Consider the following 26,898-nt stretch of genomic DNA (forward strand, 5'->3'; position numbering starts at 1 on the left):
AGAAGCAGCCCACCTAAGCAGGATCCTGTCTGCGGATCGCGATAACGACCCCATCCTCGTTATTCGTCGCTCCTTATTATATCCCTAGCACGCCATATGTCACTGTCGGATCAATTTCTGTATGTGCTTGCCGCGCATACGCGAGACGTTCGGCGGAGGAAGAGAGAGAGAGAGAGAGAGAGAGAGAGAGAGAGAGAGAGAGAGAGAGAGAAGACCCGAATAATTCCTTGTGCAACACGATGCAGGCGAACGTGAAAAATATTAAATGTTTAATTCAATTCCGTGCGCACGAAATGCATTTTTGACATATTACATAACGCAAAAGTTCAACGACGTATGAGCACCGTATATCAACGAACGCGAAACGTATGCCCCACAGCGTACGCCCCGGAAAAAAAGAAACTGGGTTTTTTCCGTTGCTTTGGTGAAAATTTGGCGAAAATATGCATATGAGTGATATTATTAGGGAATGAAATTTTTCCGGGTAATTTAGTCTCCCGCCCTCAACGCCAAGCAGCTCATTACTTTTGTAATTACTTTGAGAATATTCGCAATTTAGCGTTTCTAAAGACCTACCATTTAAAATGCGAAATGTTAGAAAAAGAGAAACAGTTAGCTGGAGGTTGGAGTACAAGAAACCGAGTATTTTTCTCCGGCAATACGTTTACAGGAGAAATTTTGTACAGCACAAAACCATTTAATATTATTACAAAGCATTTGCAAATATAATAAAGTATATGATAAGTATTTAAGGGCGGTGGAGAAGCGATATTGCGATAAAGGTAGAATAGAAAAAAATGGGATTTAATAAATAAAATAAATTTTGGGATGTGGCATCACAGGCAGGTATTAAGCTTAAAATATTTCTGTAAAATCACACTGAAACACTACACTGCAAATATATCCTTTTTCCACAGCATTACATATATAAATATATGTTTTCGCGGTATTTTTTGGGATTTAAATTTCAGATTAACTAAAAATAATGACATCAGGCCAGAAAGAATAAAATATAAAGAAAAGATGAAAAATATTCGTTTAAGAACATTTTTCTTTTCACCTTCTCTGTTTGCAATCGCATATTGTACAATCAATTTGGAGTTCGGAAGACAAGATCGTCTGCGGAAGCGGGCAATGTGCATGGAGCAGATGCACAGAGACGCACGGTTACAAATGCGCGAGGAACTTCATTGTCGATGGTGCACTGCGGTCGGACGATCACGTTTCGCGGCCGCGCCGCGTGTTATGTGTGGCAATCTGGCATGTGCACATGCACCAAACTTCTATGCTCGGACACACTTTCCCTCCGCTTCCTTGTCCGCGTTTCGGGAGAACGTTCGTGTCACGCGAAAGTTCATAATAACCGCGGCGCGACGGTAATTTCATGTCCCGCAGTTACAACAAATTGTAAAAGTTGCGCGGAAGCTGTCGAATTTTTTCTCACGATAGCCCCTTTCGCGTGAATTATCCACCTAATTTCGTACACGATTAACCCTCGAGTAAATCGTCAGCGAGAGCTGGCGATTTAAGACAATTCAGCCACGCAAACATTAATATTGGGTGCAATTTTGCTCCAAGATTTCAACGCCACAGGTCGGCTTATTCGCAATATTTTTATCAGACAGTAAAACTCGAAATTGCACAGATACATCTGGATAAATTCGCGATAGTTTCGATTTCGTTCGGCTATTGATATGCATCGTCATACGACGTTGTCTATGATGCATGTCCAGAAAAGGAATGCGCGCAGAGTCGTAAAGTTTCGACGATGCATACGGTTTAAGTAATCCACAGACGTACCGCGTGCAACCGCCGTTATAGCAGTCGTCAGATAAAATATGCAGCGGTCCAGATGCTATCGATCTATCTCTTCCCCCGCACGGTATAGATTCTACACTAGTACAGATGCACTCGTACGGAACAGCGTGTCAATAAAATATCACATTGTGACTGGGAAACTTGGATATATACATGGAATTGATATAAATGGAGGCTTTTCCTTGAATATCAAGAAGCCAAATTTCTCATTTCGAATCTTCAGAATTGCGTGAGAGAGGAAAATTTTGCCGTTACGACTATCAAGCGTTTTCGATATTTCACTACAAGAGCAACATAAATCCTTTCCAAGGGCGATTATCGTGACTGAAAACGAGCGGTTAACATTCCCATAGTTTTGTTCTATCATTTAGAAACAATAGCTTAGTTACCTATTCATAAAGTTTCTCGAAATGAATGCAAAAATCTCCGGTTCGTATTGACACATCCAGATAGTTAAAAACAATTCTCTGTACATTCGTTCATTTATGCCGGCATCATTGGTTGTATTGAATATCGAACGCTTGTTTCGCGAATATACTTTCAATTCATATCATTTCTCTCTTTGCAGTTATTACTGCATTTGATGTAAAAATCGCTGACGCAATTAACTGGATTTCAAATAGTGTAATTACATTAACTGCATCCATTGTATTAAAAAATATAAAATGTTAATTGCGTCTTATTATATTTTGAGTACGTTCTCCCTCCTACCCATCTCTCTTTTTAGAGTTATAATTATTAAATATCAATGTGTCATATAGTTTTCATGCGCAGTGTAACTTGCATCTATAGTGTAAATTAAATGCAATCATAATATAATTTTTATACACTCTGTTAATTAATTATAAATTCTAAATCCAATACTTAAACGTTATCATTTTCTTTCGTATACCTTAGAATCGTTTTGTGAAATAGCCGTTTACAATGCCCGATAATTAAGAAATCAAAAGAACGTGTAATTTATACTCGCAATTGAATCACAAGTTGCACGTCTCGGCGTAAGATTTACTAGACTACCCTATGCGCTAAAATCGACTGCTGTCGTCTAATGGACTGCGATAGCATTTTGTAATTACAGCGAAATTCTGCAACTTCTAATCGCAGCGCGTAATTAAGCAACGCTGACGAGCTGCTGGTAATTGAGTCTGAGTACAATCTACGAAAGTTTAAAAGAAAAGTGTCACTCATTCTCGCGACATCCGATAGACGACGCGGAATAAACGAAAAGTGAACCGTAGTTGTTTATTGCTTTAGAGGGAGCATGCAAAGTCCATTTAAACTACGTTGTCGCAACGCGGCATCCGTTGACACTCAACGAGATTTAGGCGTCCAACCTGCCGTTCCTTAATTACGTCAAGCTTCGATAAACTTGATAAATATCGACGACAAAGTCGGCAAACAGAATTATCTCGAGAGAGAAGATCGCCTAGCAAAAATTGTCAAGTCTGCATTGCAAATATCGTCAAGAATTCTTCGTATCGTATATATTTTCGGTTGATTTATCTCTACGCATATTTTATGCAACATATTTCTAGAATACAAGTTATTGTGGAATTTTTTCATTAACTTGAATTAAATTTTTTTTTTACATAAACTTGATTAGTGTCATAGTTTTGTAACTTTATATTTCTATTTTAAAAATAATTTTAGATAGCTAATATTCTCCAGCGTACACCATTATTATTCTTGTCTTTTAAAATTAATACATTCTAATTTTTAGTCCACAATCCCAATTATCTGGGTTGTAAATAAGTTTATACGATATTGTATAAATGAAGTTACGAGAAAAATGTGTTTTCACTTTCAGATTTTAATAAAGTAAATCTATAAAGAGTCTACGTATCGATTTGTGTGGCTCGGGAAATGCATATTTTCAGAAAATGGAATACAGAAACATCGCTCCTTACTCTTTTCTCCCATCGAGATTGGCCGGAGACAAAAATGCTTCGGGAGAAAGGATCCGAGCTGATAATTTCCCCGGCGACAGTGAGAAAGAACGCTCGTCGATTGTTCTTTATCGGAAACACGGGCTAGTGGTTACAACGCCGATGGTTCCTCATCCATCTTGACCGCGGTCGTGGGAGACAAAAATGACAGGAGGAAAGAGACGATAAAAGAAAGAATCGCGAAGAAGCAAGCGGGGAAAAAGGATCGCAAAGAAAGCGTTGCTTGGTGCACCTGTGGAGAGAGAAAAGCAAGGAGCAAGGAAATGTCCGCAAATAATTACCAAGATCATCCATCAGCGGATGAGTCTCTCACTTCTTTTCACCCTCTTTCTATCTCTCTTTCGTCTTCTTAATTTACGTCTTCTCTTTTTGTCAGTATCAGACATTTTCTCGAGGCGAGGAACCGCGATAGTCTCGGGAAAAGGACGACGAAAAGGAGAATAACGGAGACGAGTTGGGAATGACAAAACGGTGGAAGGAAATGCTTGTTAAGGCGTCGCTGTATACCGGTATCCTTGTTAAGTTGTGAAACTGATGTCGGATATTAATCAAATTTGTAATTGAAACTGAAATAAAATGCGTAACAATATGTATTACCAGTCACTAACAAAGGAACGGCAACAAGTTAGAAAGAGGATTACCAGTGACAATAGGTCTGCTTAGTCAAACTACATTTCCTTACGCTATCTGCATTGAAAGTAAAGCAAATGTATATTTAAACATTGGAGAGACAGAGAGAGAAGCAAAAGTGAGAAAATGCAATTTAAACGACACATAGCAAGTGCGATATTATATTTTAAATTTTATATCACAACAATAGTGTTCTTGTATAACGTAATTTTAAAATTTTTTGCGTCAGAATTTAATAAATATTGAGAAATATATATTTGATTATACACTAATAAAAGTATTTTAAGTTCACCATGTTTTTTAATCATTGGATGTGGGATTTTATTGCAATGTATTATAAAAGGTACTTTAATAAATATTAAAAAATTTATTACAGTTTCATTTACATATGTACCTTGGCGATATATTTTATTGGAGGCAACGTATTGGAATAAAATTTTAGTCAGCAAATAATAAACACTTGAATAAAAATTGCCCGAAGAATCTGAGAAAAATTTAGAAAAAAATAGAGGACCAGTTTTTATATTAATACAGACAGATACGTACATATCGATGTTGCACCGTAACGATTACGTTTATCTGCACGAAACGTATCGACCTCGGCGCGTACAACGAGAATCGAGCGAGAAGAGACAGGGGAGTATATGTTCACGCAAAAAGGAAGGGGGAAAAAATGGCCAGGCAAAACGACGAGTAGTCGGTAGTGAAAAGTGCAACAACAAAATGTGAGCTGCGCAAAAAGAAGCTTTGGCTATCGTACGAAAAACGTATGGCTCTATACCTGGCCGCGTCCTCCAATAAATCGAATGTATTTACCAGCACGTGCGCATAGGCGCACACCTACGTTACACGACAATGCATATGTTGTTTGTTATATATATGTGGTTCACAATGCACATCGCGTTTATTCGTCGAACAACCGCGGATCTATCCACTTTCATCCGCGGTTTACACACCCACACGTTCGCCGGACAACACTCGGAAGCCCTTTTTTTCCCTCGTCCACATCTTTTCTCGATATTAAAGCGTTTAATATCGAGAGGCGAATTGCTATGAGGCCAGATTCCGCGCGGGCGATCGGTTTTACCGAGTTGGGAATTTCGGGGTAAATTCTCCCCGCGCGAGCACGACCGTTTCGACAAATCGAGAAGATGTTCGTCGTGATTGCCATTTGCTTCTAGCCCAACGTTATTGATCGCAATGACATCGTGCGCTGAATAAAGTGGAATCATACAAGTTCCATCTTTCCATCAAATAGACGACCGCGCGCGTGAAATCTTAGGAGTTAATTAAATTCGAGTAAGCAATATTTTATATTATACTGTATGTGAAATAGTGCTAGACAGAGTAGAAAACGAACATGTGTAAAAAGAATCGAACGACTCTTTAGTAATTTCGTAATGCACTCAAGTGCTCCAGTTTATGAAACATTCATAAAAATGAACAATTAAAAAGCATATCCGGCATTAAAAATCTGAGGAGCGCGTAAAGCTTGCTTGAATAATGTTTATAGATTGTATGACAGTTTTCATTTGTGAAACCGTCCGAGTAATACGCGGATAGAAATTTCTCCCGAGACTCGTTCCATGGAAATTACAAACAAAGCCGGACGAAGATGTCTTTTCGCGGATAGTTGTAATTCCATGGCGCGCTCACGAGCAAAACTTCGCTGGTTGAAAAATAATAAAAGCCATGGCTCGCGATATCAGCGGGTAGCACCGGGAAGAGACACGCGACGACCGAATTTGCTCAGAAATAGCAAAACTCGCCATTCCACTCGAGAGATAGTCAGCTTATGAATATTTACCATTCTTCTGAACGCGTCCGAAAATTTTGCTAGATATAGAGAACATTCCGGAGTCTCTCAGCAAAATAGAACGCGAACATCGAATACAATTACATTAAATAGAAATGAGAAATATCCACACTTCCATTGTTTTCATAACCTGAAATTTCCATCCCTTTTCAATCTCTTGCGTTTGGTATTATTTCAGATTTCTAATTACTCTCTTGACGTTTCTAACATAAAATTGAATATTAATGTAAGCATCTGAAAGGTGTAGATAAGAGGGATGCTGGATGAATACGTAATATTGCGAATGTAAAGAAGTAAGAAATTTAGATAAGCTCTGTTTCACATATCCTGTTATAATTTAGATAGGAGCATTTTATGAATTAATTAATACACTTATAAATCAGTACGTTTGTAGAGAATACTTTTAAGAGAGTGTAATATGTATATCCAGAAATTACTTACAATATTTTTATAAAATTTTTAATAAAAGGGTTGAAAGATCAATGTTTTAGAAACAGAATAAAGAATGAGCTTTAATCTCTTAGAAAAATACTTGTCCAAAAGATTCTAGATTAAGATAGAAACTTTTGTCACTTATATAGGATAAGAGACACATTATCGTTACACGGCCTTTATGATAAGTACTTTCGTTCATATAACTTAATGATACCCGCGGCATCAGGGCCATCCATGGACAGTAGAGCAAGTATAATTCGCGATAATGCGCGCCTCTCAGCTAAAAATTCCAATTTGGGTAGGCGAACGTGCGGCGAGAAAAATTGGTGGCAAAAATCCGCCGCGTTCGAGATTGTTTTCGTCGTTGCGCGATCACGACGCGGATGGAATTTTAATAACTACTCGGTAGATTTCCCCGGTGTACCACTCGGCTCCTTCGCGAAAAAAAAAAGGATACGGCCACGTCTGCGCTTTATATTCGTTTCCGACGATTCATGCGAAGGCAATTCGCCCTGCGAAGTGAAAACTTGTTCGGTGAGAATAAATCGCGATTGAAATTTTACCATTTGAGCGGAAAAAACGTTGAATTAACATTTTTCCAAAAAAGAATCATCCCTCATACAAGACACGACAAACGGAATGTCATTATCGAACTTTCATTTCAGTTGTTTAGTTTTAAGTGAGATTATTAATTTCGCTCATTTACGTAGACGAAAGTCCGACAGAGGGTACAATGTGACCACTCGGGTTAGCATATCCTCGATTTTAAAATTTACTTGAACGGAAAGAGATATAAGAATAAATCAACAACAATCCGAAGGGACATTATCATTCCCTCTTGGAAAAAAAGAAATTGCGCCTGCTCTCATGTATTTTATATTCGTCCTGTGCTGCTTGTGCTCCAGTTCGCGGGTGCTGCGAGTGAAAACTCGCGGCGGACGAACTTGCTATAACCGCACGATTGAAATTTTATGGCTGCGATTACCATATTTATGTTATGTAAAGTTATTCATATAGTGCTGGAGACTATAAATCGAAACTTATCGTTGTTATTACCGTGCTTCCACTCTTGGCTTTACTATTATCTCGTACTCGGTGCTTAATAATTTGGATGGTTAAATATAATTCGTCGTATTACTTTTAATTCACGCTCGCGTGGCGTTAACCTTAACGCAATTTCCGCGTTAACCTGACGTGAGTAAATTCTGATAATTACAGAACTATCCTTACGAAATATTTTTGCAGAAGTAATCCAAGTTCTTTCTCTCATTTTTCTCTCTTTTCTGAGAAAGTTAGAAAAAATTTATATGGAATAATATATAAATGTCTCGGCAATTTATGAATTAAGAAAATTGGAAGAATAAAAGAATCAAAATAAGGAACGTTTAAATAAAAATAAGGAAATAAATACAAAATAATATTGAGATTGACATAATTGAATCCGATTTACTTCTTTCTACTCTGAAATATTCTTTCGTGACATCTTCACAAAATATCTTTTTTATTCGCTATTAAAATGGAGAATGATATTGAGAGTGGCATAACGAATAATTGAAGCAATTGTTTAGTTTTAAATATTTCTTCTTTTTTTTCACAGTCTTTTCCACGCGTTCAATGTCTTTTTAGAGAGAATATTTAAATCTAAACCCTAATATCTTTTTGAAGGGGAAAGAAGATCGGTAATTTAAAGTTTATATTACTTTTGGCAACCTGTTAAGTCAACTGTAGTGTAAATATGTATGTAAAAGGAACTTACGGACGAGTGACATATCTACAATTTTTTTCCAAACTTTATCGTGTCAATACTTTTATTCGGAGGGAAATAATTCTAGCGTGTAATTTTCTGCGGTGCACGTGTAAGTAGGAAGCTCGACTTAATTAAGGGATTGCAGTCCAGTCTTCCTCGCCGCGCCCCGTCATCCCCCGGTTTCGACCAACGCTACCGACATTATCTTATTTTCAATTAACTTCTTTTGCTGTCCGATTGCCACCGCCTGGCAGTCGGCACGCTCGAGAAAAAGAGACGCAGATGGAACAGAATGGCGGAATAAGCCGTCGTTGGATGTACCTGCAGCTGGTCCGGGGTTAATCTCGCCTATTACGAACAAGAAAAAGCGAGGCCAAAACAAAAAAGCGCATCTACTCCGTTAACGCTCCTCTACTTATTTATTTCATACTATAATATATCCATATTGCGTTCCGTTCAAAGTTCAGTTTTCTAAGAGGGATATCTTAGCGATGCCAGAGCCGAAAGTTGCAATACTATAATATGAACAATATCATTTATGAGAGAACATGATGCGGCATAATTCTCTAATAGTTCGCTACTCGGCCTAAACTTTCGATAGTTTGACGGTTCTGGCCTAGCGATTTTGCAGATTCCCATCGAAAATGCAAAAACGGGTCATTACGTAATAATAGTTATCCTAATAGCGGACGGAATTGTTTAAGTAGTAAGAGACCAGAGACTGTTATACGTAGCAAAGCGTATATAGAGGAGAAGCTCTCATCTGATCGTAGTCTATTAAAGATGAATGCAGATAAAACTGGAGTGAATTAAACCAGGTATCTGTCCATTTTCGCGAAAGACGGAGTAACCCAATACCTCGATTGAAATGGTAATACTAAAACGATTGTCCTATTTTGAACGATACTCATTGCAAGTGCAAACTAATTGTTACGTAAATGGCTTCTGTATAATGCTGCATAAGAGGCATTGCGTCAATAAGAGCATATCATGCAGATCTATTGTTATAACATCCGCTTATTCGCCTAATATCACCTTGGATCCGCAACAGAGCGACTGCTAATATGTAGAATATTCGCAATCTTAATACGTAATGTCAACAATTACATTATCTAATGAATTTGAAATGAAATTATCGGTAAGACAAGAATATCGTAGCGTCTATGATTTTAAAGTTAGAATTATGATTAAAGAAGCAAGCTTCGAAGAAATAAATACACCTTTTTTTATATTCTTTACCAAATTTCGACACTGTTTTCATGAAATTTAAACTCGGCATCTTTTCCATCTTAAAAATTACGAGATCCTGTATTTCTTTTTCAGTCGAATAGTTTAATATTAGAATCGTAATAAACCGGATGTCCGGATTCATCTGTCCCGTGTTTATCTTCAAGCTGTGATAAACTGTAAATTAACTTATTCATTAGAAGACTCTCGGCTTTACTGCTATTACGTTATTAGCATGAAGAACATTGGGTATCACCTAACTTCTCACTCAGATTGAATGTTTCAACAAGCGAGATACCGTCTTAGATCTGTCGCGGCTAAACGTGACCCAGTTCGTAGCCAGGTAGCTTGCGATATGTGAAACATTAATGAACCTGAAATTCGCGGCCTCGACCAGATACTTCAATTACCGTAATAGATCTATTATCTCCGCAAGAGTCGGGCAGTGATTACCAGATTTAACATTCGAGGAAGAAATAATAATCTCTAATTCGCAGTATGTAATTATAAATTGTAACACTTAGTGATCAATTTTCCAAATATATTTGACATTTTAGTCGTCCCACTTGGTCAAAGTGAATAGTGATGAAAATAGTTAACGTGGCGTAAGTAAAGCGGTTGTGAGATATTTGCGGTTTCCTTCCTTTTAAGATTATGTAATTTAGTCCTCGATTGGGCGCATATAATCCGGCAAAAGTCGGATATTAGCGAATGTCCTGTACTAGCAAATACGCCGTCGTTTATATTCTTTATTCTTCTGCAAAACAACCGAACTCTCGCGACGATTTAAGCAAGGTGAACTCGATTTCCTTGCAGCGACGTTTATGGCGGCAGTACGAGCGTTGCAAACGAGCTTCTCGGTTGTTTCAGTCGTCCCGCGGAAATCGTTCGGAATTATAGTCAGCCCGATAAAGCGACACCTTGAATACTCGGCTGCCTTTATTCCCTCACGAGCGCGGCATACATAAGCGACATGCCCGTAGCAAAACGTATGGTTCTTACGTGCATTTCGATCCGCAATTGCATGGAGTGCGAGGCAATATTTGTAATAAGGTTTAGTTGTATTCATAAGTAGGTGTAGTCTAATTTGGTATTAAACGTATTTGCGTTATACAGACCGTAAGAAAAGATGGAACCGGATCAATCAGAGAAGAAAATACAAGTGTTTTATGCGGAATTACATGAATGTAAATATAACTGATCAATTCACAGTTACAGAAAAGTTTCAATTTAAATTAATCTAAATTTAGAGAGAGAGACTTATAATGTAAATATATTCAAATCCTCTTTTGTCGCGCAATATTGTATTAAGTTTGCTCCAAATGTCTGATTATAATATTCCTTAAACAGATACTAATTGTATCAAGTACAAAATGTTTCTTGTGAATCATAATTACGTTTGTTCTTGACTAACAATCTCCATGTTTAATTTTCAAATCTTTAGAATTAGCCTTGTTTTAATTGGAGCGAGAAAGACAATGAGAACAAATGACTATGTAATAAAAGACGGTATACGTCGAAATTTTTATTACAAGAGAATCGTTTGTAAGACTGTCAACAAAACCTGAGCAAAGTGAAATAGCTCTGGGACATGTATACGCCCTGAGAAGTTGCACAAGTTTAAACAGGAAGCTTTTAAGCTGGGGACGTACGTGCGCACTCATACCGTTACAGTGCACGCGTGCTTCAATTTGGATGAACCTTAACTGTGTCATTCCTGTTATATGTACACACATTCCCTCAACCATCCATGTATATAACTAACATCTGCCCTTTCGTGCTCGCCATATTTGATTCCCTTTACGTTTGACCTATTGAGCGCCTGGCAAAGCGGTATTTTCATCAGAACTCTAGCAAATAATTGTTTACGTGTCTACGTCAAATGAGATGTTCATTTCACGTGCATGCAGTAGCGTTTCTACGAAACACATTTTGTTAAAGTTGCAACAATCGAGCTGTCATGATTAAACGACAACAATGGTAAAACTTCAATTCGATAAGCTAGTGTTACGCGAAAGAAAATTTTATATTTTACTTGTCTTTCCAAGTATTGGTTTCCTTCAGATAAGTTGTCGATTAATGACAACCGAATGATACACAGACATTATTATTCGATCACGTATTTCATTGAGGCAGCTTATATCTTTCTACATTATTGTAATCTTTATCAATGAAAAAATGAATTGAAAAGAATTATACATCGCATGGCTTGTGCGATTATAATTTAGCATATAATTTAACATACAATTCATCATATATATATGACTTGTATATGCAAGTGCAATTAAACTTCTATACTTCTACAACTTCTGATTCGATCCTAACTAGACTTAAAACTTGTAATTACGATGACCAAAGAACTTGGCAAAAACTGTTAACCGGCGCGTAAGTGCTGAATCAAAGGCTAAGGATCAATAAAGTTTCCTAAACTTCAGCATGAAGACCAGGTCGAGCGGATATTTTCGAAAATACGGGCATGAGTGGATTAATATCAAAGGTAGATTCAGGTTCGCGTGCCTCGAATTTGCTGTAAATTAGAAGGTCCGAAGTCCTGATTAACGAACGATCAGGTTACAAGGCGTATCTTAGTGTGGACTTTGATAATACTGTGCACGGTACAGACACCGTAGCGTATCTCTAATCATTCCGATCTTAATGGGTCGAACGATAAGCTAATGTTCAAGGGACGCTCGATTAACGGCTGATCATAATGAAGTCGCCCAATGACGTGCAGCTCCACGACTTGGCATCACTCAAGTGTAATGTCGCGCTGTCGCGTGAGTCTCGCGTGGAATTCTCGTATTTCTCGCATTTCAGAGTAGAAATAGCGATCGCGATTGAATACATTTTAACTTGGTTTAGATATAATTTATGTGAGATCTTTACGTTGTTTTCATAATTTACCGGCTTTATCAGTAGAAATACGAAATACCTGTATCGATGACAAATTAATCGTTTTTAGAGTGTAAAGTTTTTAAAAATGCAATCTCTATTTAGTTTTCCCATACATTATCCGCGTGAAAGCGCGCTTTTTCGCGCGTGAAAAATTTTGAGCGCGAGTCGCGCTCGATATAAATTTCTTTGTTAAAGTTGTACTCGGAAGTCCGTTCATAGCGCCAATAAATCAGAGTGCACGGGCATACTGAAAAGTTAAGCGTAATAAAAGTACTTCACACGAAAAGGCACTTACGATGAGATATTTAGTCATAGCGAGTCGGGTAACGTAATGTAATACTTAGTTGCATCGTGCCGCATTGCAGTAGAAAAAAAATGGGTTAGCTTCGACGTCGAGTCCGATATCTAACTCGAAGATAGGGCTCACCCGCGGAACTATCAATCCTACGGCGTTACATCGTCCCGTCGTGAGAATGATTACACTGTCAAACGAAGTTACACGACTTTGCGCTGGCGTGGAAAACGTTGTCGATACGATACGGGCTTCGTTACGATCACCCGTTAACGAAGCGTCATCCGTCGACGTTATCCCACTTAAAAGCATCTATGAACTCGTATTAAGACCGAGGTACGAATTCACATTAGGCTGATTGGGCCTTTGAGACCCCTAACGACTAGCGACGATTCTACGTCGTGTAGGGATCTTACTTATAGATTTATATGACAGTCATTTGTGCTAAAAGCAGAGAAGGGATTTACTTTTATATGGCGCCGTCATGCCAATTGAGAAATTCTGACCACAGTTATCTTTCTTCTCAAAGGAAACTTTGACGAGCTACCGAGGAATATGCGAAAATCTGGAAATGAATTCCGCGATGCCGCGGATTAAAATCCGAAATGCGCACCAAATAGGCGTACGTGGGTGTATAAATACTTGTTGGCACAGGCGCGGGAATTCACGTTTGTGGAAATTGACTAAGTTTCGCGGGAAATTGCGCGGCAATTTATAGCCGCACGATTTAATAACCAGCCCTGTTGGCGACGATGTTTAAACCTCGCAGCCACCTCCACCGAATTCGTGTCACGGCGCCCTTGATCGCGCGGGACTCATTTTCTGATTTCATTTCCGTGCTTATAAATCTCACAGAGTTAAGCTCGCTCGCGCAGAAAGTGAGACGCGCGCGATAATTGTTGATCGAAAATATTAATGCATTCTCCGATCTGGAGCTTACGCAAAAATTCATTTCACCGAAATATTAAACTGCCGCATGCAAATTTGATTAATAATTAATAAATTTACGTAGGTATGTATTATTCGCAACAATCTTCCGTCCCCGGGTGCCCGTAAATCAGCAATACCCCTATTTAATGAGCAGCACTTTACTTTGTTAAGTAAATATATGCGCGCCACGATCACAGAAGAGGATCCACCTCAAGCTTCTCCCAAGGGTACATTACTCGCTACTTACTAAAAATTTCCAGAAGCTGTTACATACGTAACAGCGTTTGCATTTTTAACGCGGTATAATTAAATAGAGGAGAGTTAATGCACTGTTGGCGTAACAACAAAATAAAAAGAATGGTAGGTCGTGGAGGACTTCAACGTGGAAAAACTCAAAGTTTTGCCTAAAGTTCCGGTAGCTTATAATTATGCCGGCGCCGGTGCCGTGACTGAAACAGTATCGCCGAATTCCCTTCCCGAAAACGAGTCTCCCAATCTCCGTCCAGTTTAAGAAAGTTCTAACGTAGCTCCGGGCGGACACCTCACACGATTATCCCTTTGAGCCAACTTCGGCCGAAGCAGAACCATTTAATCAAGTTGACAACTTTCGTAATCACGCCCGTAATACGGCCAGGCCATATACAGAACCAAGTTAGACATCCCCCCTTGAATAAAGATATCGCCAAGAGAAAAAATGATTGATCGTAATTTAAACGTGTTGAGGCATTGCGACAAGTCCGTCCGAAAGTTACGCCGTAACGGCGCGATTAAAAGTTAAGGATTCTGCGCTTTCTATCATTAGATTTGCCATGTCAAAAATCCAAAATTCAATTTTCCTACTGTGCATTGTACACCGAAATAAATTAGTCGCAATTTAAATGCGATCGTGAGGTTCTTTTTTTAAATTTGTCATCAGTTTTATTTTAGATGGAAATCTGGAATATGTTAATTAAATAATACCATAATTTAGTAATGAACTTGGGTAACTAAAACCAGAGTTCTCTCGTTTTTAATTAATTTGTGCTATCGAGTACAGTTGGAAGCAAGCAAAGAAGTTAGTTTTGTTTCTTATTCGACTTCGTATAGAATGTAAAAATTATTTACATAAGTTTTCCTTCTATAATGAAATTACTCTAATGTCAGCAATAAAATGCTAAAATTTGGATGTAACAAAGTTCATAAATTATGATTCTTCATAAATGTTAGAATTATATTAAAAGTAATACACAACATCAATATACGTTGATTGAAAATACAGTTTAAAAAAAAGGATCCTGTCCTGTCGTTCGTCATTTCTTTCGCAGACATATCGCCATCAATCACCCGATCACGGAAATCTTTGACAATGCGGATCGAAAAATCCACATTCGATAGAAATGCTGCGGCACGTTCGCGGCAAAATGAATATGTAATGAACTCTCAGTGAAATAATGGAACTCGTATTTGTTCGGAAACTTTCCGTCGCTCTTCGCGGCAAACGTCTGGAAAGCTAATCGTATCGATTGTTCGCGGTAAATAAATCAGAAGCCGTCGAAGGATATTGTGGCATGGAACAGAGAAAGATTCGATATCGAATAGTGGGTATTTTGTTGTAAACAGTTGACCCAAATGACTGTTTATGAAGTTAAATTTTTTCCTACCTTCGGAAAGACCGCTCTTGCTAGAGTAAAGAGTAAGAAAAGAGTACCATTGGATAATGGACTATTGGAGAACTACACCGCGATAAATTAAATACTTTTCCCCAAGCTAAATTCGTAAAAGTGCATACTAAATTCGTAAAAACGAGTAACGGCACTACGCTATCGATCAAATCTGCAATTGGGTTTCGACGTCGCGTTTCTTTCTCAATCAGGGAAATGGGCGATAACGGCTGGTAATATTAGACAGTAATATTCATCAGGTGCGGCGAGAACGGCGAATGTACGCCTCTTCGCTACGCAAGAGCCTGTAATGGGCCGCAGTAAACGTATTTAGTTTCCGGCCTCCTCCAGTTATTCTCCGGCTGGAGGCTAAAGTACTTTGCAGACGGGGACTGTTATACACCGCAATCTCTGCAACTCGTTAAAACAATTTTCACATGGTACCAGGTTCTCCATAATTTCGCGCGGATAATGACGGAAAAAAGGTAGATACGGTAACGGCCCTGACGATCTCGTTCAACACGCAGCGAATCTGTTCCTTTTGCATTGTACTTAAAGTCGATTAATAATAATGGCCGCCCTGACTATCTAACATTCGTGTAATCAATGCGATTATTTACGTTTCGATCCGACGTTTCGATTCGCACAATAATACAGAATGAAAAATAATGAGATTGTTCTTTCGAAAACGTGTCTCTTATATTTATTCTGCGATTTGTCAATCTTTATCTGCACGATTAAATGAAATTTTATTAATTCTCTGCGTCAAAAACTACACATATCTTTTATTGGAGAAATGCATAAGACTGGAACATACTGTCCGAATGTCTCACGTAAATTTTTAATAATATTGACTATATCAATGCTCAAACTAAAAGTATACGACAATGATTAGAATGCCTTCAATTCGATTCCACTAGCGTGGAAACCCTTTCCAGAGTCCTGACTGGCCGGTAAATTTCGTCGCGCCATCGGCAACATCTCGAGGAAACGAGATGCCGGCGGTGCACAGGAATTGGATGGAAACTACGGGCAAGAGGTGGGGATATATATCGTAAACTCCGTGACAAGTCTCGGAATCGGTTTGCAAACTTTCGCCATATCCCGTGTGTGAAGGATCGTGGGCCCAAAGATTTACCACGTATTCCTTAATGGAAGCCGACGACAAGGCTGCCTAGAAACAAATCCGCGAATTCGAGCGGCTAGACCGCGGTATCGAACCTCGGTGAAACTCGAAGCGCCGCGACATTGCGTTCAGCTGTTATATCGGCGAGAACTTTGCGAAACATTCGCCTAACATCTCAAGCAACGTTACAGTAGTACACGCGTGTGTATTTCGTGCCTCTTTGAGCGCGCAATTTACTATTAAATTCGAAATGCACAATGCGGTGAGGCTAAATGTTCTTTGCTCTTTGTAACACAGATTTCGTATACGTACTCATGCGCGCGCATCGATCGTATCAAGGTGTGCATCGTTGAAACAACTTCATATTTACAATACTTGAAGCATGTATTTTTAACATTTAAAAACTAACGGATTCGTAGTATGAAATTTTTATTTCTCCACACAGAAGAATATTCTTCTTTTGAAAATATGTTTAGTTTCAACGTGAAAATCTTGAAATTAAATTATATTGCGTTAAAGAAAGAAAAACTTACTTGATTGAAGCAATTTTATGTCATTTAATCAAGAAAAATATATGCTTATTTAAGAATAATTTTCTTGAATGAGAAGGAAACAATATTGGAGAGAAAATAACATATTTTCAAATCGAAGATTATAATGATTAAAATGATTTTATTGATCATACAGTTTATTAGTAAAATGTATGATCAAATTAAAAAGAATTTATTAAGTTCTTCAAAATGCCACGTTGTCCCACAATCATATAATTTTCAGGATAAATTTTAAGAGAAAATTCTCTCCGTGTATAATTAGCGGATAAAAAGTAGCAGACATAATAGTAGCCGATAATTAATAACTATGAAAAGGCAAAAATATATTGCTTCAATGCATTGTATTCAAACTTTAATAATTCTTCGGGAAACATTCTAGTATCAGCACCGTTCGCACATCGTAATTTGATTATAGTATGCATTACATTAATTAAAATCGTGCGTGAACAAAGCAAAGATTTCACGTTGCTAATACTACGGTTCCTCGTTACGGGAAGTGCACGTATTTTCACCGAATAATATCATCCGCAAGATTTTTGCGTCAGCCTGTTATCAATGTTATTTTTCCGAGGTTTTCGAGCTTTTCAAATAGTCGCAACCGCACATAGTACGCACACCGAACTTTAATATGATTTTTTTATTAGGATCGCGTCAGGAAATCGGTCGAGTTTAATAGAAAGATTTAAAGTTTGAGTGAAATCAAGTTGCAGACTTTTCCGATTTAGTCAAAGTCAACGTCGAACTTCGTTATATAGACCCTCATATGTTTATTTAACCAAATATAAAACCGTTTAGCTACAATTCATATTCTCTACCGTCATATTTTATGCGTAACGCGCAATAGAAATCGTAAAGCGAACAAATGAATAAACGTGCCTATACCTTTGTGTATCTTTACATCATAACACGTGACATCGAATAATGAAGTTATTCAGGACGGGCTGGTCCCTACAGGGAGTAGATCTCTTATTTTAGTAAAGCCCCCGTCCTGGAAGGGTTAAAGCTATTTTCGTTAAAAAGGAAACAGTAAGTTCCTGGATTATCCTTTCTCATTATGATAAAAAATTAATGATAACGATGCTATTTTGATCTATGCCGCGAATCAGCTCCTCGTGGAAACGAAGGGGAGAGTTAATTTGGCAGATGCGGTGCTTGTTCGCGGAGTGACAGTAATGAATGAAGTAACGAATAGATTGTGCAATCGGCAGGTTGGCCCTATCGCGCTGTATTGATACTGACGCGGTTCGCCATCGCGGTTGCTAATTCGGTAAACTGCACCGCCGAGCCCACCTCGAACTTTGGCGAACAAGCGAGTTCCCTTTGACGCAACTTATTCTATATCTCCGCTGGTTTATGCCCCGAGGTCGCGTGCTTGTCCGGAATTCTCATGTTCGCGGTCAAAATTCAAATAGCGCAGTTTTGGCATGGCGCAGTTTCGTGTTGCGCCGGCACGCGGAGATGCAGTTGCCTCCGCAGTTGCGCAGAGGGTGCCTTATTTATTGCCTTAGTTTCTGTCGACAATCTGACGGGTTTCGAGGTACAAGACCCCTTCTTCCGACTTTATCAGAGTTGCCGTAGCCCGAGTTCCCCGGCGTATTTCGCGGTACGCTCTGCGGTCGGAAGAATGCACACTGCACCTGAGATGTGCATCCTCGGAGACAGGATGACTCGTGTCGCGCGAAAATTGTATCGTTCCTGGCGACGCATACGTAATCTGCATCTTACGTTATACGTGTTTCGCGATAGTCACGTCTTATAACGCTCTGTTGAAATCGCGCACGTGCGAACGTACGTACACGCGGTGAATTCATCACGCGCGGCCGTGTAATAACGTTTCTGATAGATTTTCCATTCATAATCATCGTAGGACAAAGGCTGACCGCTCAGCCTTTTAAGAAGCGCCAAATTTACGGCCAGCTAATCTATAGGTACGGGTGGATTACCGTTCTACGTGCCGGAATAGAAAACTTGCCGACGCGAGGATGGGCCGATCGCGCCGTTTAATCCCGTCGAAATTAAATCGCTTGATTTATTTGGGCGTTGCGGTCGGTATAGCGGCAGACATACTTTACGCAACTATGCTGCGCATAGTTCATAAACATCACGCAGCTTTTGTCTTTACCGAATTCCGTCGCACACGCTGGATTAATTGCAGTTAATTAATTTTCCGTTCCGTAAATTGCACAAGTTTGATTTGTGTAAGCTCGGAAAAAACTACCGTCTCTCATGCGAGAGACTGACTTGCGAAATAGCAACATATTTTAAATTGGTATTTAAACCTTTTAATTGTGACCTTTTAATTTTTTAAAAATTAAACAAAGTTAAAATTACGCGAAAACGATTTCATACGAAACATTTATTCTGAATACAGTTATGTAAATCTGCTTTTAAAAATGATATTACTTGTTCCTCTCTAATCACCAATTCGTAATTTATCCATTCTTAACAACGATGAATTTCATTAGCTGTTTCGTTACAAAAATGTCTTATTACAAACAATTAAAACAAGCACATTTAATGAAATCAAACGATCTATTGATATTATATATAGTTAATATATCTGGTCAGTTTCCGGGGCCCCGAAATACTGAGCCGTGTTATTTTACTAACTACAGAAAGGCCAGGAACGGCTAAGCCGGGGTCATATCGAAAATGCAATTTGCCGCGACTAGACGTCAATTAGCTTTTCTCGCAGGAAATCTCGTTAACAATCCTCTGCGCCGTGTGGTCCAATATGATTAATGCGGTCGACTCGTTAAGCAGGCTTGGTGGCCATATTCGTGCAGTCTATACTCGTTAGTCTAAGTTTTTAGTCCTCTTGCGGATATGAATTAAACCAAAAAAACAGATATGAATTTAACGAAGTTTCACAATGCTCTGATTTACACTACACTATTTGTATAGTATATTTTTTAAATTAAGAAATATCACTCATTGTAAGTGTTCTATTTTCAACGTTGTGCCTGCTATTACCGACAATTAAGCTCGAAATTAAATTTCTATTAAAAGCGAACGTGCTCAGTATTGCAAACGCTTGCAAACAGAACCAACTTAAATAGAATTGCGCGATTTGATGCCGAACTGCGCTGCAGAAATGTTTCCTGCACTGCCCGAATTTAAAGCTAAAACGTATTCTTCGATAATCTATGTTAAGAAAAAAGTTCAATCTCTTCATATATGCTGCCATTCAAATATTCAATGCGCGACGGGAGTTAACCCATATCGCCTCCTTTCGTTTCGTTTCATCGCTAAGATTACTATTCCGTATTCTGCAATGGCCATTTGCCAACTTTCGAACCCAACCTGGCCGCAATAATAGGGCACAGCGACGCGGTTGACCTCGTGACCCGACACGTGCATCCGCATCGCTCCACTGACTAAATTTCTCGCGATCGAGCCTTTGTAAAAAATGTCGAACAAGATTTTCGAGGAAAAAGGGTGAAAGATACTAATGCCCGTTAACTACTGAGAAAGGCCTGCTAAGAATTAGACCAATTTTGCAGGCCATTGTCCGAAAACGAGAACGATGCAGCGAATTGCACTTACGTTAGCCGTTGGTTTAGCCGCAAACGCGCGAGTGATTTCCTAGCGAATAGAAATTACGGCGCATCCTTGAGAGACTGGAAGTTCAAATATTTATATCCGCCGGCCAATAAGTACGTATACCCGCGAACTTTGCCGGTGGAAGTTGGCATCGCGAGCGAGAGATGAGGATCGTGATCTACGCGGTTGTCTTATCGGCCGGATTTGCGGATGCTCGTTGCGCAAAGATAAATTTATTCGCAAGTTCAACACTGTTTTCGCCAAAGTTGAGAATGTTTCATTCGAGCCTTAACTCTTCGATGGAAATACTGACCAATTTTTCGCCAAGACAATTAAGGATATTCTAACAATCATTGTACGTGATAATCTTCTATGAAATGTCTGGGACGAGGGGTAATAAACCGCTGAGCAAAATCATGTAGGCAATGCCTACTGATGCCAAATTTTGTGTTAATGTAATGTCAGACGTAGCATAGCAAATCGGATAAATGGACAACTGTGAAGACCTCTCGGAAAATCTCTTCGAAATTAGTTCACATCGAGAGAAAAGTGATCCGGGGCGAATTCGTTCTATCTAATTCTGCAGACTCAAATCGAGTTGGGACCAACGTTAAAAGAACTTGAAGAATAAGATCAACGTCCCGCTTATTCTCAGCGCAAAGAGCATCCATAAAAGTCGGTTGCGGCCAGCTCCTGGGAGTGAAAAAAATCTCGTTTGCGCGACTTAAAACGCGACGGTGCACGGTGCAAAGTGAGTTGCAGTGCTGAAAGTGCGCTGTCAAGATAAATGAATCGTAAAAAAAGATGTTTACCGCGGCGGCGCGTTCCGCCTTCGTTTATTATTCGTCGCCCCCGAAGAGCAGCGCATAAGGTCGCGAAATAAAGATAAATGTAAATTGAAAAAATGCGGAGCTCTTCTTCAAACTAAAGTACGTTATTTTTCTACCTTCCCTTTAATTTTCGTCGCTGCGTAATATCACGATGAATATTGCAAGCGATATTACAAGTGAACGTATCACATATATTATCTCTTATTTATTTTAGAAAGGAAAAGACATTTTTCTGCAACTATGCTGACGAAAGAACAATTTTTCGTGGCGTAATATTTAAGGGAAATTTATTTAAAAGCATTTCTTGCATTTTATGGCTCGAAATGTAGCCCAAAAAAAGGCATAATTGGTAGATAAGTGAAAATATATGATCGTAATAAATTGTGAAATATTTTAATGGCTGCATCAGAGATACCACGGTAAATATCGCGTGAGGTAGAAAATAAAAAAGTTTACTTCCCCCCGCCCTATAAACTAAATCTTTCTTGGATTTATGTTAAGAAGTTATATTTCTGTAGCTAATATATCCATGCCACGAAGCCTGTCTGCTGCATAATACGATGCGAAAATTGTAGCGCGCAATAGTAGGAATAATTTGAAAGCATTTGCATTACGCAATACTTTTTTAAAATATACTCATTGTATTGTAATTTAATTATTATGCAGTTTTTCTGTGATATAGAGCGCTGCGTATTTAATTAAATAATGAACAGTAAGACCGATTCTCTTTTATATTTTTTTAATTCTCACATCTACTTTGTATCACATATTAATTCAATGATGTTTGCAAGTACCAAGTGTAATATGATTATAAAAAAATTTACTTTTACATAATGAACTGTTTTAAACAGTACGCAAATATAATTGAAATTAAATATTCTATTAATTGACGTGAATATTTCCTCAATGGAATGCTTGTGCAAGTCGCTAATTTGAAGTTACAATTTTACTGTTCATTATTTGAATAAAAATCACAATATAAAAAGAATATACTGTATCATGGTTCAAATTGCTCCTTTTAATAATTTGGATATACAATATTTGTCGTAACGTTATGGTTTAATGTCTGTTACAGAGTTTACGCAATATAGCAAATACGACAGATGCCTGCGAGACTCGCGATCCGTGTCAGCACGGTGGCATTTGCATTTCTACGGACAGCGGGCCGATCTGCGAGTGTCGCAGCGGCGATTATGAAGGCGCGTATTGCGAGAAAGGTCAGTAAATTCATTTTTAATAGTTTCAATTTCAATTCAACACTAATTATAATAAAAGAATAGCTTCATATTACTAATTGCATTTTATCCAGAGATCACATTATATTTTACTAAGAGAACTCTCTTTTTAATTTTTTAAATACAACATTAATATATGTTACCGTTAATACTTGACATTAAACGTACATTAAAAAGTAATTAATTTAACAATATTGACACTAGGTGAAAATAGATTAAACTACAACTTTTTCTTGTACGTTTGCAAGTCATACTTTTGGTGATTATAGAAACGTCTGTGCGCATTCGAACTTAAAAATGTTTGAACCGCGTGAGAAAAAGACTTTCGCTGTGCCATCCAAGACGCTTTAGTAAAACAAAGTTTAGTAAAACGAATTTAAAATTTACCTTAACAGTTGCAGTTTATAAATGATGGCAATTAAATTAGCTTCATTAATTTTCAAATGTCGAAACGTTCGACTCACCACAATTTATTAAAGGCGCTCGACATTTTTCGCCAAGGCTGCAATTTTATTTCACCCTTGATATTTATCCATATAATTGATTTTGTGTGGTTTTGATATTACTTTCGGCCTTCTATATTTCATTAATTTACAGACCTATCCGCAACATTCTTTCAATTTTTGCGACCTTCGATTTTGCGACCGACAATTTATTAACGTCGCAGATCGTGTTTCATTAAGCTCAATATTAATCATTCACCCAAGGTTCGTGAAAACGGAGAACGTTTCCCTCAAATATTAATTTCTTTACATTTTGCATTCTGTCACGAAGCAAACGTATCGCGCGGTTGCTTTCGCCATTGCCGTTTTTATCCTCTTTTTTTTTCCCCCCTATTCCACTCGATCGATCGTTGCCTTTAACGATAAAATGCTTGGATGCAACTGCATGGGCGTGCATCTCTCGTTAACTCTTACGCGTATTTGCGAGAGTACGCGCGTCGCTTAATGAGGCGTAATTGTCGACAGCTGCAGAAGCGAAATAGTGTTCCAAAAAGATTTTTCCCCCTCGTAAGCCATTGGCAATTAGAGAAACCGGGCAAGTCGGGGTTGTTCCAAGACGTTTCGCCGATAATTACAATCAGATTTCTTCCCTTAATGAGGTGCGCGCACAAGGAGTCATTAACGGAGGCGATTTGGAAATCGCGAATGTGAGTGGCGAAATGTGCCAAAGTTTATGCATTTCTTCCTGTCATTCGAAATCGACTGAAAGAAAACCTCGGTCGTCGTGACAGAAGAGTTCGAGGGTCAGTTTTAATATTATTTACGGACAATTTTTAAGCGTCTGCACTACAGGGGTGTATTGGAATTCTGATCGAAATTTAAATCGGAAGGATTTATTTTACAATTTCCGTATTGTAATAAATTACATACGTATTAATCCACGGCAGATTACAGCAGACATTAATTTCAATCGATCGCAAATATTATAACGCGCTGCAAACTCTTCTACGCTTGTCGACAAAAATTATTTCTTTTTTTTTATAGCGTCATCAAGGAAGGAAACGTAACGTTATTATACTAATTTGCAACACATGTGTCCTCGGATATGCGGATTTTCCTTCTTACAAAATTCAAGAAGCTGTGCACCCGACAGGTTTAATAGCGAAAACCGAGATTACGTTTCTCGCGGATAAGCAACATACCGGATCTACTTTAATTACGATTTACTCCCCGCGATAAAATTCTGCGTTTCCTCGTGTTTTCATGTTGTTCACCGAAAAAAAAATACCATTTTCGACCATGCATTAGCGGTAATTTTACTACTTGCGGATTTTCCATTACTGCACGTGGCAGATATACGATGTACCTCGTTTCAAGACATATTTATGACGTAAGTTACTGCAAAGTCGTTTAGCGGTAGTTTCTCGCAGCCTTATGCAACTAAGTAATAAGCATGCAAAATTATCATTCGTGCTTTAATCGAGCGATTAATTACATATTATAATTTTATTACGTATTGTTTTCAACGGCAGGAGAAAATGCGTCACACAAAACTGCTTGTAAATAAGATTTAAATTGTTCGATTTCCTCCTTTCATTACTTGATGCAATAAGCAAGTACACTAAATAAATTGGTTTTGCAGTTTGCGATATTAAGAGTCGAGAGTTTACCATGGAAAAAGGATCTCTTCATGGCCGGAATGAATATATATATATAAACAATATTCCTTTATCGAAAATTGCAGCGCAGAATGTTTATTCAAAGGTTTACTTCACTGATAATTGCGAATCTTTGCGAACTCACGGCCGAGTCCTTTGTCGCTACCGAGACATCGTCCAGAAGAACGCGAAACTTCAAAGACGACTCTTCGCAAAAGGAACCAGGACAATTTCATTTTAATTCCTCTCTTAACAGCTTTTTGCAGGCGCGATTGTCCTCGTCGTGCCTGACAGGCACAGTCGTTATACGCGATATAATGTAATTTCCAGCCTTAATGACCATGTTGAAACGAATGGAGGAAAAAGGAAGAAGAAAATGGGAGAGTGCAGAAAGGATGAGAGTGTTACAGACGCGCGCAAGATAAAATAGCCAAGCTAGAAATGAGGGCTGGAGCACAAAGAAAAAGGTAGTTGAGAATTTATTAGGGTCAAAATAATCAATCTGCCGAGATTTCTTAACAAATATCGCGGAAAATTGAGGCGGCCGCGAGGACTGAGAGAAAGGAAACTGCGCGCGTGTACGTAAGAAGAGGGAAGAAGAAAAGAAATTCGATAGAGCTGATACACCGAGTCGCGTGGCAAGCCCGTAATTAATATCGCGGCAAGTAAATTGTAATGGTGATTAATATTTGAAACTACGCCCATTTGAATTTTCTTCAGGAAGCAAAAACGTAAATCGGGAAAGTCGAGAGGGAGACTAATCGTCGAGCGAATATAAAACGAGCTACGATGAAGCACTCGTTTGGCATTATCTATTTCAGACTGGTTAATCAAGAGTTTATGCTCGCGGCGAATCGTTATCTGGATAAAGTGATTCAACTTTGCATGGCACTCCGCACGGAGAAACTTGGTTGTTTAACACTCGATATTCGCGTTTGTGGAGCTGCCGCGCTGCGGGAAGGCAATTTTATAACAATCGCGCAAAAGTTTTCCAGCGTTTAAATTACCGAGAACGGAGCTCCGTTTTCCGTTCCCTTTATTTTTTCCTTCTGGAAAATGCATAAGAATCCTTTCGCGAGGCGATCGAGGCATGGTTCGGTTCTTTACTTTCGTTCTTTCTTTCTTTCTGTTCTTACATAGAGGCTTGGAGCACGATGCTGCCCACGGCGGGTGCTGGCGATTACTGGGCTTGGGATTACAGTGAGTCTCGCTAATTACAAAACCGAGCCACCCACAATAACGTGGTGCGGCGGTGGTAGAGATATCAGTGTACGAATAATCTCAGTAGATCGTAGCGCTAGTCAAGATGTTTCTGTATATAGAACCCTTTGGACACCGCCGAATACACTTTTTATTACCGCCAAGTTGAAGGCAAGGACGAGGTTATTGGTTTTTAATTTGTTTAAAATAGCCTATAATACCGATACTACTATGAACGCGATCTTAAATGTTTAACTGCATTTTATCACGCAAGTACTTTCGAAATGTGTAATTCTTTTATGAGTTGCCAGATAAAAATTTATTATTGGATTATAGCCGCAATCGTCTTATTTTATCGATATTTAGAACCGATTTAGGATGCGTATTTTATTATTCCGCTCTATAAATTAGCGTAGAAATCATTTAATTAGTCCCTACGTAGTTTCCACTAGTGTATTATAAAAAGACAAATCTTTAATTTGTTAAGATTCTTGTTATAATGAATGTAATCGTAAAATTTCACAATTAATCCGTCACCCCATTTTACGTGTTTTCGTAATTGTGTATCTGTATATGAATAGTATAATAATAAAATCGCCGCAAGGAATAAAATTCAATAACAGATGTCCGATATAAACCAATTAAAATGGATAAACATCGTTCATATCGAACGTTAACAACGTGGAAATGGAAAAAAAATGGAAGACAAATCGGATGACGGGTACGAGATGAAGTAGATCGTTATTCAAATGAATAATTATCGAGGGGAAACGATTAAAAGTCTTTGTGAATTTTAGCGTCGATGTAAATATCTCGCTACTATGCATTGCCAATACACACAATTTTAGAAAATTAATTTTGACGTGACACGTTAAAAATGTTTATTTCGTCATTAAATATTTTAGTAAATTTGATATGCACTTAATTAATTTTTTT

General features: G+C 38.4%; 1 protein-coding gene across 1 annotated transcript in view; it reads left to right on the forward strand.

Annotated features, from left to right (window-relative positions):
- LOC105569630 (neurexin-1) overlaps positions 1 to 26,898 on the forward strand; it is a 218,668-nt gene that overhangs the window by 65,145 nt on the left and 126,625 nt on the right. The window contains 2 exon segments of the mRNA XM_012026247.1: positions 22,502 to 22,643; positions 25,903 to 25,962. Coding sequence (XP_011881637.1) covers positions 22,502 to 22,643; positions 25,903 to 25,962 — 202 coding nt within the window.

The sequence above is a fragment of the Vollenhovia emeryi genome, unplaced genomic scaffold, assembly GCF_000949405.1.
Source record: "Vollenhovia emeryi isolate VEMERY1.0 unplaced genomic scaffold, V.emery_V1.0 DF939123.1, whole genome shotgun sequence".
Classification (NCBI taxonomy): Eukaryota; Metazoa; Arthropoda; class Insecta; order Hymenoptera; family Formicidae; genus Vollenhovia; species Vollenhovia emeryi.